General features: G+C 43.1%; 1 protein-coding gene across 6 annotated transcripts in view; it reads left to right on the forward strand.

Annotated features, from left to right (window-relative positions):
• Positions 1-12,514, forward strand: part of sugct (succinyl-CoA:glutarate-CoA transferase) — a 601,965-nt gene that overhangs the window by 85,010 nt on the left and 504,441 nt on the right. For all 6 annotated transcript variants that reach the window (XR_010975076.1, XR_010975077.1, XM_068032238.1 and 3 more), the window contains exon 7: positions 323-414. Coding sequence is in view for 4 of the 6 variants with exons in the window: in XM_068032238.1 (XP_067888339.1) it covers positions 323-414 (92 nt within the window). In the remaining 2 variants the exon portion in view is untranslated. The remainder of the gene's footprint in view (positions 1-322; positions 415-12,514) is intronic.

Genomic DNA, 12,514 nt, shown 5'->3' on the forward strand with positions numbered 1-12,514 from the left:
AGCCAAATGGGATCGGCATTGTGGGGAAGCTATATGTAGCGAAATCGGGAACACTTTTTTATTAGTTTTTTCAAATCATGCACTGGAGCCTGAAATGAAGTCAGGAGACAGAGTTGCTATTTAAGTATCCAGCACTGGAGGAAGGGAGTTAGCAGCTAATAAGGATGCAAACCAACAAAACATGTATTTGTGGACATCAGCTGATGTGAAAGTGAGAATTTTGGTGGCTAAGAAGTTTAATGATGCTCATCCTTGGAATTTATATATGGGATTACAGAGGGTTTGTCTTATTGGTGGGTTAATAACCTTTTATTTAAATTAGGTTATGGACAAACAGGCCCAATGTCCCAACGTGGAGGATATGATTCCATTCTATGTGGTATGTCCGGCCTTATGCACATCACCGGTCCACAGGTACATTTAATTCATTTTATTTTTTTGTTTGTGTTGTGTTGACACTTATTTCCTTTTATCCTGGTAATTTTGATTCTGGAGCAGTGTGCCTTGCATGTCCTATTGCGCAGCATGGGTGTTGTCATGTTTGCAGCATTTAATTGAATTGAAATAATTGTTAATTAAGGTATGTTATTAGCTTTAGTCAGCTGGCAGGAATGGTGGAATTCAATGCTTTTAATTGCAGTGCTACATGGATTTAATGAAGGGTTAATTAATGTGTTTGTGTTGCAATGTGCTAAACTGTGTGAGTGGGCCACACACCCATGTATAGCTTATACAGAATGAAGCTATATGCTAAAAGAGAAAAGAAAATTATTTAAATATCCCAAAGCACTGCCCAACAAGTGAATTACTTTTTGAAGTGTTGTCACTTTGTTATGTAGGCGGCCAACTGGTGCACAACAAAGCCCCACAAACAGGAAATTAAATTAATAATCAGTTAATCTGTTTTTTGGTGCTGCTGGTTAAGGGAGGAATGTTGACTCGGAGACTGGAAGAACTCCCTTTGCTTCTTCAAATAGTGCTGTGGGATCTTTTCCATTCACCTAAGCAAGCAGACGGGGTCTCAGTTCTACATCTCATCCAAAGGGCGACATCTCTGAGATTACTACACTGCCCCTGTGAAGCATTGAAGTATCAGCCTAGATTAGACGCCCCAAATGCTAGAGTGGGTTTTGAGCCTACAACCTTCTGACTCGGAAGTGAGAGTTCTACCAAACGGGCAAAGCTGACACTTGCTGAGTACATTATCAGTAGCCAAATGGACAAGGGCAACAGAGGGTGAAATTAAATGTTGTTAGGACATAAAATTTATATTAAAATATGAGAGATATGTATGTGTCAGCTGAGGACAAAGATCAAAATTATGTAAATTGGAGTTACTTTGGGTTACGTGAGATCAAAGATTATGCAGGGTGGTGGATGGGAATGTCCCTTGTTAAGAAATCCCATAACTAAAAGGACAAATGTATATCTTCATTCAGCCTGAGTAATGACATTTTACTTTATTTCAAGTTGCACCTCAGTAAGATCTCCTATAAAGTAAATAACATATCACTCTAGTAATTTCCTGACAACAGTTATTAGGCTAACTGGTCTATAATTCTCTGTTTCCCTCTCTCACCTTCCTTAAATAGCAGAGTGATAAGTCTATAATTAAGGATAGAGTGAACACCCTGAAAATTTTCAACCGATCAGAGAGAGCCAGCATGGATTTGTAAAGGGTAAGTCATGCCTGATGACTCTGATTGAATTTTTTGAAAAGGTGACGAAAGTAGTGGACAGGGGAATTTCTATGGATGGTATTAATATGGACGTAATTAATATGGACTTCCAGAAGGCATTTGGCAAAATCCCTCAAAATAGACTGTTAGCTACAGTTGAAGCTGATAGAATTGAATTAATCTGGTTAGGAAATTGTCTGAGTGGCAGGAGACAGAGAGTAGGGATAATGGGCAGGTATTCTAATTGGCAGGTTGTGACTTAGTGGTGTCCCACAAGGATCTGTGTTGGGACCATAACTGTTCACTGTATTTATGAACAGCTTAGACGATGGGATAGAGAGGCACATATTCAAGTTTGCTGATGACAGAAAGATCGGCAGCATTGTAAGCAGTGTAGATGGAAGCATAAAATTACAAAGAGATATTGATTAAGTGAATAGGCAAAACTTGTGGCAAATGGATTTCAATGTAAGCAAGTGGAAGATCATTCATTCTGGATGCAAAAAGGATAGATGAGTAATTTCTAAATGGTGAAAAGCTAGAAACAGTGGAGGTCCAACAAAAAATCAAAAAGGCTAATGGGATGCTGTGCTTTATATCTACAAGAGTAAAATACAAGGGAGTACAAGTTATGCTACAGCTATATAAAGCCCTGGCTAGACCACATCTGGCATACTGTGTTCAGTTTTGGGCACCACACCTTATGAAGGATAAACTGGCCTTGGATTGTGGCGTAGGTTTACCAGAATGATACATGACTCCAAGGGTTAAATTATGAGGAGAGATTACACAAACTAGGGTTATATTCTGTGGAATTTAGAAGGTTAGGGGGTGATTTGATCAAAGTTTTCAAGATATTGGAGGGGAGTGGGGGGAGTTGTTAGGCTAGATAAAGAGAGACTATTTCTGTTGGTTTGGGAGTCTTAAGACTAAGAGAACATAGCCTAAAATTTAGAGCCAGATCTTTCAGGAGTGCAGTTAGGAAACACTTCTACACACAAAAAGTCGTAGAAGTTTGGGACTCTTTCTCACAAATGCCAATTGATACTAGGTCAGTTGTTATTTTTAAATCTGAGATTGATGGATTTTTGTGAACCAAAGGTATTGAGGCATATGGGCAAAGGCGGGTATATGGAGTTAGGTCACAGATCAGCCATGACTTGAGGGGTTAAATGGCCTATTCCTGTTCCTGTGGTCTTATCCAGCAATTAAAAATGTTCAAGTCTGTGCCTCAACAAGCAATGCTTGTGCTAGAACACAAAGGGGAGGGCCACTTCCTCCAGGTCTGTTGGCATAGCTTAATGGGGCATTTATAACTACTGCATAGTGCCTACTGTTTAGATGCCAATCTATTTTGATTTAAACTCGGCCAATACCAAATGCGTTTTCATTTGATTGGATGAAGGTAAGCTGACAGTAGTTATACCAACTGTTCCAGCTGTATTAGTGGGGAATTTTTTCTTACTAAATCCTACTGGTCAGGATGAATTAACTTCAGTAGAATTTTCTTCATTCTTATGGGCGGAATGTGGCAACTTGAGTCACAAAGGGAGTTGAGTGATAGTTGGAGCATTCTAAAAAGAATCTTTGGAAAAGTTTAGCAACATAAGTGAGAAGATAACAAATCACAGTACTTGTACAGTTTGAGTCCAGTGTTTCAGCAAAAGTTTGGAAGTGTGCTCATGCTTACTTCAGGAGAACTCCTGTCCCTGCAAGGTGTATTACTCAGTAGATATGGTGAAGATTGCTTGGTTAATTATCATCTGGACAATGCGTTGACTTAAACTGCATTGGAGAGGGAAAAGAAACTTTAGCTTGCCTAGAAAAGTTCTGATCAGGGATAGGCACCAATATGTTACATCACAGACATTTGACAAAATTATTGACTCAGCCACAGACATGGGGGCAGTTAATCTGAAGATAAAGTGTATGGCCAACCTAATACCATTAAAACACAGTCTGATTTAAAACACATTTCTCCCTATATATAAAGTAGCTAAGCATACAAACATCAATGGAGAGCAGCACAACTGTATTAGCTCGCAAGCAAAACAGTATGCAATGCCAATGCGAATTACTTTTGTTGACAGAATAGAGCTAGTTCTACCATGTGCTAACATTGTGTTAGCATGTAGCCAGCCAGCTAAACCATTACACGATAAAAACCAGGACTCTGAGAAGTAATAGTCCCTTTCCCAAGCTGGGTTAAACAGTCCATTTTTCAAACTTGTTCCATGTTTTTTCATGGGTAAGAAAAAAAGTGGGGAAAAAAGGTGGTGGTGTTCCCATGCACTTGTCCTTCTAGGTGGTAGAGGTCGCAAGTTTGGAAGGTTCTGTCGAAGGATGCTTGGTGAGTTGCTGCAGCGCATCTTGTAAACATCTAGTTAGACACTGCTGCCGCTGTGCGTCGGTGGTGGAGGGAGTGAATGTTGAAGGCGGTGGAGGGGGTACCAATCAAGCAGCTGTTTTATCCTGGATGGAGTCGAGCTTCTTGAGTGTTGTTGGAGTTGCACCCGTCCAGGTACCTGAAAATGGCAGCGCTGATGTCAAATCAAGGTTGCATACTGATTGATGACATAATCTAACTACTCCTGCACGCTGCTGATAAAAGGCCTGCTACCCGACCTGAACCCGATGGGACCTGACAACATGTGTCGGGGTTGGGTCGGGCCGCACTTCCGGGTCCGGCCTTTGGGCTTGGGTCGGGCCGGGTTCGGTTTGGACACACAGAACAAGGTAAGTGTTAAAAGTTAAAAACTTACCTGAGCTGCGAGTCCAGGACATCAAGCAGGGAAACTCTGAGTCTGCACAGTGAGAGTGTGAGCGTCTCTATGACGTCATCATGCTCATGCTGCAGCTCCCTGAAAATTGGGAGTCGCAAGGAAAGTAAAGGGAACATTGCGGCGGTCGGGTCGGGCTTGGCTCGGGGGGAAAATGGAGGGACTCTGGTCAGGTTTGGATCCCATCTGGTTCTGTCGGGTTCGGGTTGTTTTTTTCTTGTGACTTGAGCAGGCCTTTACTACTGATGGTTGTTAGGTGAGTGCTCACAAACCTTTGTACAGAGATGGCATCTAGTGCACATCCCATATGGGCCTGCACATCTAAGAACTGATTTTCAACCTTCAGAAGGCTGTATAGCGCTTACAAATGGGTGCTACCAAGTCCAGTTATTCACTCAATGTAATATTGCTGTTGCTGAGCAGTAGATAATTTTTAAGATCACCAAAGTGCAGCTTTAGATCAATTGGAGTTTACAGTTCCCTCACCAAATAATTAAAGATAGAAAGTACTTGAAAGATTCAGAGGACAAGTACTGAACTTCGAATGATTAGCTTTTAAAAAACTTTTTAAAGATTATTTTGCATCTGTGGTGGTCAGTGTGTGTGCATGTATGTTTATAAACACACTGTGTTGCTACTCATGTAAAGTCAAAACCTGTGCTGTTTTATAAGGGCAGGAACATTACACCATGTAAAACACATGTGCTTCTAAAGTGTAGCTATGTGTTTGTTCAAAGCTGCTGTTAAGTAACTTCTGAGTGAGTTCATATTGAGGTCAAGTAAGAGGCTGGAGACATTCTTTTTCTGGAGAGTTCATGTTCATCCCTTTTTGACAGAAATTTCAATGTGATGGCTGATGTATGTGACAGAATTGTGACGGGAATGAAATGCGCACGAAGCACATGGTTTTTATAATATCACTAGCGACTCTGTGGCATTTTGCAGAGTTAATTAAAGGTTACACTGTTCTGGGGTTGGAAGTTTACTGTGAGGTCAAGATAGAGGAGCTATCTCCACAGATTTGCTGTTTATTTGCAGCATTTTCTATTTTTGGCTTTTTTTTTGGACAGTCAAGGTAAAGATTTGCTTCCCCATATCAGACATATATTTGTTTATGTATCTGTGGTATGTGAGAACAAAGTTGTTTTTCTATCTAAACTGGGTAGGGAAAAAGGTATTTTCCAGGAATGAATTGCAAATACTTCACTGTCTCTGAGGAGATCTTTTGCAATTTTTTTCAGTGGAGATACAATGTTTCCCCCACTTCCACACCTCAAAACCCCTCATAAAATAGTATGACTGTGCACAATGCCATAAGAGAACAGCTAGCAAAACATAACATTTACAAAATATTGCACTCAATAGTTCTTCTGGCAGGGCAGGGATCCTGAAGAACCAAGACAGCATGGAGTGGGCTTCGCCATCAGAAACTCCTTGCTCAGCATGATAGAGCCTCCCTCAAATGGCTCGGAACGCATACTGTCCATCCAACTGCTCACCACCACTGGCCCAGTACACCTACTCAGCATCTATGCTCCAACACTCTGCTCCCCACCTGAAGCTAAAGACCAATTCTACGAGGAACTCCATAACATCATTAGTAGCATCCCGAACACCTATTCCTGCTGGGGGACTTTAATGCCAGGGTTGGGGCCGACCAGGACTCATGGCCCTCCTGCCTTGGGCGCTATGGCGTTGGAAGGATGAATAAGAATGGGCAGAGACTGCTTGAGTTGTGTACCTATCATAACCTCTGCATCACCAACTCGTTCTTTCACACTAAACCCTGTCACCAGGTTTCATGGAGGCACCCAAGATCGTGTCGTTGGCACCAGCTAGACCTCATCGTCACAAGGTGAGCCTCCTTAAAAAGTGTTCAAATCACACGCAGCTTCCACAGTGCAGACTGCGACACCGACCACTCCCTGGTGTGCAGCAAGGTTAGACTCAGACCAAAGAAGTTGCATCATTCCAAGCAGAAGGGCCACCTGCGCATCAACACGAGCAGAATTTCTCATCCACAGCTGTTACTAAAATTTCTAAACTCACTTGTAACAGCCCTTCAAAACACTCCCACAGGGGATGCTGAGACCAAGTGGGCCCACATCAGAGACACCATCTATGAGTCAGCTTTGACCACCTACAAATGTGCGAAGAGGAATGCAGACTGGTTTCAACCTCATATTGAAGAGCTGGAACCAGTCATAGCCGCTAAGCGCATTGCACTGTTGAACTACAAGAAAGCCCCCAGCGAGTGAACATCCGTAGCACTTAAAGCAGCCAGGAGCACTGCACAAAGAACAGCCAGGCGCTGCGCAAACGACTACTGGCAACACCTATGCAGTCATATTCAGCTGGCCTCAGACACCAGAAACATCAGAGGAATGTATGATGGCATTAAGAGAGCTTTTGGGTCAACCATCAAGAAGATCGCCCCCCTCAAATCTAAATCAGGGGACATAATCACTGGCCAACGCAAGCAAATGGACCGCTGGGTTGAGCACTACCTAGAACTGTACTCCAGGGAGAATGTTGTCACTGAGACTGCCCTCAATGCAGCCTAGCCTCTACCAGTCATGGATGAGCTGGACGTATAGCCAACAAAATCGGAACTCAGTGATGCCATTGATTCTCTAGCCAGCGGAAAAGCCCCTGGAAAGGACAGCATTACCCCTGAAATAATCAAGAGTGCCAAGCCTGCTATACTCTCAGCACTACATGAACTGCTTTGCCTGTGCTGGGATGAGGGAGCAGTACCTCAGGACATGCGCGATGCCAATATCATCACCCTCTATAAAAACAAAGGTGACCGCGGTGACTGCAACAACTACCGTGGAATCTCCCTGCTCAGCATAGTGGGGAAAGTCTTCACTCGAGTCGCTTTGAACAGGCTCCAGAAGCTGGCCGAGCGCGTCTACCCTGAGGCACAGTGTGGCTTTCGAGCAGAGAGATCGACCATTGACATGCTGTTCTCCCTTCGTCAGATACAGGAGAAATGCCGCGAACAACAGATGCCCCTCTACATTGCTTTCATTGATCTCACCAAAGCCTTTGACCTCGTCAGCAGACGTCGTCTCTTCAGACTACTATAAAAAATTGGATGTCCGCCAAAGCCACTAAGTATCATCACCTCATTCCATGACAATATGAAAGGCACAATTCAACATAGCGGCGCCTCATCAGACCCCTTTCCTATCCTGAGTGGCGTGAAACAGGGATGTGTTCTCGCACCCACACTTTTTGGGATTTTCTTCTCCCTGCTGCTCTCACATGCGTTCAAGTCCTCAGAAGAAGGAATTTTCCTCCACACAAGATCAGGGGGCAGGTTGTTCAACCTTGCCCGTCTAAGAGCGAAGTCCAAAGTACGGAAAGTCCTCATCAGAGAACTCCTCTTTGCTGACGATGCTGCTTTAACATCTCACACTGAAGAGTGCCTGCAGAGTCTCATCGACAGGTTTGCGGCTGCCTGCAACGAATTTGGCCTAACCATCAGCCTCAAGAAAACGAACATCATGGGACAGGACGTCAGAAATGCTCCATCCATCAATATTGGCGACCACGCTCTGGAAGTGGTTCAAGAATTCACCTACCTAGGCTCAACTATCACCAGTAACCTGTCCCTAGTTGCAGAAATCAACAAGCGCATGGGAAAGGCTTTCACTTCTGTGTCCAGACTGGCCAAGAGAGTGAGGGAAAATGGCGCACTGACACGGAACACAAAAGTCCGAGTGTATCAAGCCTGTGTCCTCAGTACCTTGCTCTATGGCAGCGAGGCCTGGTCAACGTATGTCAACCAAGAGCGACGTCTCAATTCATTCCATCTTCGCTGCCTCCGGAGAATCCTTGGCATCAGGTGGCAGGACCGTATCTCCAACACAGAAGTCCTCGAGGCGGCCAACATCCCCAGCTTATACATACTACTGAGTCAGCGGCGCTTGAGATGGCTTGGCCATGTGAGCCGCATGGAAGATGGCAAGATCCCCAAAGACACATTGTACAGTGAGCTCGCCACTGGTATCAGACTCACCGGCCGTCCATGTCTCCGCTTTAAAGACGTCTGCAAACGCGACATGAAGTCCTGTGACATTGATCACGTCGTGGGAGTCAGTTGTCAGCGTTCGCCAGACTGGCGGGCAGCCATAAAGGCGGGGCTAAAGTGTGGCGAGTCGAAAAGACTTAGCAGTTGGTAGGAAAAAAGACAGAAGCGCAAGGGGAGAGCCAACTGCGTAACAGCCCCGACAAACAAATTTTTCTGCAGCACCTGTGGAAGAGCCTGTCACTCTAGAATTGGCCTTTATAGCCACTCCAGGCACTGCTCCACAAACCACTGACCACCTCCAGGTGCTTACCCATTGTCTCTCGAGACAAGGAGGCCAAAGAAGAAGAAGAATAGTTCTTGTCAGTGGTTCCGTTTATAAGATTTCAGTTCTTTTCATTCTATAGGAGCTTCTGGTATACTGGCCTGCCAGTAATTAGTTTACTGAACTTGGACATCTCCTAACTGACTTATACAGATTAAATGCGCCATTGCATTTTATAAAATAACCATGAAATTATACCAAGGATCTTCCTTTTATATAGTAACTTTCCAAAGGGACATGTACGTGAAAAGGGAAAATTTGCAAGCCCGTGGGGAAATAGCAGAGAAGTGGGCCTAACTACATAGTAGTTCTTTCAAAGAGCTAACGCAGGCATGATGTTAAGTGACTTCCTTCTGTACTGTAAAATTCTATGATTCTACAGGAGCTTCTGTTAGGACCAAGAAAAAGTCTGTTTTATTGAGAGGTTTATACAAATGTTTACCACAATGAAGTTTCCATACATGTAATATGGGGGTCTATATTCAATTAAGAAAGTGTAGAGCCTTGTTACAGGCAGAAAAGATGTTCCTTACGGCATTCCTTATGTCCACTATCATTCTTTTCACTCTCCTCTTCCTTCCCAGATGATGATTCATGTTGGCTTTCTTACTCCAGTCCCCTCTGTTGAGTGATGGTATTGATTCCTGAGATTATGCCTGGTGACTATTGCAGGGGGCACCTAAACCTTACCTTGAACTTCCCAACAGCCTACTCAGTGCTGTATCTTGTGGTGACATGGCTGCTTCTGGATTATCTGCTTTTCTATAGAGAGGTAGAGTTTCAAAGGGGTGGCATCAGCCATGTTATAAGGGGTTGCTCCTTTCCCCACGCAGCCATCCTTTAACATTGGTCCCAGGTTGTAACTTTGGTGGAATATTGGATTATCTTCAAATGAAGGTATCATGGCAGCTTCATGGATAGCGGGCACATAGTTGCATGAATTTCTTCTTTCAGTCTACATACTTATTGACTGGAAGCCATAGTGGTTCACAAAGGCTCCTGACTATTTGTAAGGTGCCTTGATGGCTACATGTGTGCAGTCAATCATACCCTGCACTTGTGGGAAGCCAGCCAAATCTGCAAAACTTGAGACGCTGTCGGTCTGACTGATGTCAACAGTCCAAAATGAAATGTATCAGCTGGCTCTTGTAAATAGACCATTTGTGGGCAGCTGACTGAAACAATCCTGAGATATACTCTGTGGCAATCTGGAAAGATACAGCGGCATAAAAATTGAGGGCGGTGGTCACTTTCACTGCCATTGGCATGGCATGCCGCCAGACGTCAAGTTGCCATCCAGGAGGCTTCATAAATCCGAAACTACCTGCTTTGACAATCTGCCTCCTGATGCAATGACAGGTCAAGGAAGCTGATCCTTGTTCTGCATACCTTGTGAGATGGGTAAGGCCTTTAGCATGCAGGGGCCTTCTGTTGCTGTCTTCCCACAGGTCCTCCTGAAGCTTCTTCATTCCTCTCCTCTTGTTGCTCTTCTTCCTCCTCTTCCTCACTCCAATAGAGAGTAATTAAAGTAGGACCCATTCTCAACTTTTCTGACTTTTTAGTAGAAAACTCCTTCAAATTCAAAATAAACATTGACTAATAGCTCACACTGAACTTGGAGAGGGGAGGGGTTGGGGAGAGAGGAGGGAAGAAGACGGCTGGGGTTGAGATCCAGGCCTCATGACAAGGAGCTGAAAGATTCGGTACCATCCTGGTCAACTTCATCTGAACCTTCTCCAGATTCTCAATTATTAATAAAATACAAGATAAAGGCATTAGTGAGGAAGGATCTTAACCCAGAAAATCAGGATGTAGAATCAGTATGGGTGGAGCTGCAAAATAACAAAAGGCAGAAAACATTGGTGGGAGTAGTTTATATGACCCCCGAACAGTAATCAAGATGTTGGATAATTCAGGAAATTAGAGGAGCATGTAACCAGGGTAATGCAATAATCATGGGAGACTTTAATTTTTGTATAGACAGAGCAAACCAAATTGGCAAAAGTAGCTTGGAGGACAAGTTCATGGAATGTATTGGAGACTGTTTTCTAGAATAATATATCAAGGAACCAACTAGAGAACAAGCTAAAATAAAAACAGAAAGTGCTGGAAAAACTGAGCAGGTCTGGCAGCATCTGTGGAGAGAGAAGCAGAGTTAATGTTTCAGGTCAGTGATGTCAGTGATTAATTGATAATCTTATTGTAGAAGATCATCTGGGTGAAGAGTGATCATAATACGATAGAATTTCATATAATGTTTGAGACATAAAGGTGGGGCTAACGTGTGGCGAGTCGAAGAGACTTAGCAGTTGGCAGGAAAAAAGACAGAGGCGCAAGGAGAGAGCCAACTGTGTAACAGCCCCGACAAACAAATTTTTCTGCAGCACCTGTGGAAGAGCCTGTCACTCTAGAATTGGCCTTTATAGCCACTCCAGGCGCTGCTCCACACACCACTGACCACCTCCAGGTGCTTACCCATTGTCTCTCGAGACAAGGAGGCCAAAGAATGTTTGAGACTGACGTGGTTAAGTTTGAAACTATGGTCTTAAATTTAAACAAACCAATTGCGGAGGTATGGGGATGAATAGGCTAAAGTAGTTTAGGAGATTAGATTAAAAGATATGACAGTAAATGAGCAATGGCAAATATTTAAAGAATTAATTCAGAATTCTTCAGCATGCATACCCTTAAGGACTTAAAAAAACTCAATTGGAAAAGTGGTACAACCATGGCTAGCTAGAGGATTTAAGGATAGTATTCGATTAAAAGCAGAAGCTTATAATGTTGCCGAAAAGAGTACTAAGTCTGAGGATTGGGAGGGTTTTAAAAATCAGCAAAAGATGACCAAGAAATTGATAAAGAGGGAGAAAATAGAACATGAGACTATACTAGCATGAAATGTAAAAGTTCTTATCTGTTTTATATGAATGTTGAAAGGAAGAGATTAGTGAATGTAAACATAGATTCCTTAGAGACACAGTTAGGAGAAATTATAATAGGGAATAAGGAAATGGTAGAGACATTAAACAAATATTTTGTGTCTTGTCTTCACAGCAGAAGACACAAAGAACAGGCTGGAAATTGTAGGGAACCAAGGGTTGAATGAGAATGAGGAATTTAAAATAATATTAGTAAAGAAAACATAGTGGAGGAATTAATGGGACTAAAAGCCAACAAATCCCCTGGACCTGATGGCCAAACCGTAGGGTTTGAAAAGAGGTGGCTGCAGAGACTTTGGATGCATTGGTTTTGATCTTCAGATTTCCTTGGATTCTAGAATGATGCTGTGGATTGGAAGGTAGGAAATGTAACTCCGCTGTTCAAGAAAGGAGGCAGAGAGAAGATGTGGAACTATAGGCCAGTTAGCCTGACATAAGTTGTTGGGGAAAATGTTAGAATCTATTATTAAGGATGTGGTAACAGAGGCCCTTGGAAAATCACAAAATGTTTCAACACACAGTCAACATGGTTTTATGAAAGATTTTTTTGAGGGTTTAGTGGTATGCAGTATATTTGGATTTTCAGAAAGCATTCAATAGGGGTAGGCAGTGGCGTAGTGGTATTATCACTGGACTAGTAACCCAGAAACCCAGGGTATTCCTCTGGGGACATGGGTTCGAATCCCACCACAGCAGAAGGTGGAATTTGAATTTAATTAATAAATCTGGAATTAAAACTAGTCTAATGATGGCCA

This window comes from Heterodontus francisci, chromosome 5 (assembly GCF_036365525.1).
Source record: "Heterodontus francisci isolate sHetFra1 chromosome 5, sHetFra1.hap1, whole genome shotgun sequence".
Lineage (NCBI taxonomy): Eukaryota > Metazoa > Chordata > Chondrichthyes > Heterodontiformes > Heterodontidae > Heterodontus > Heterodontus francisci.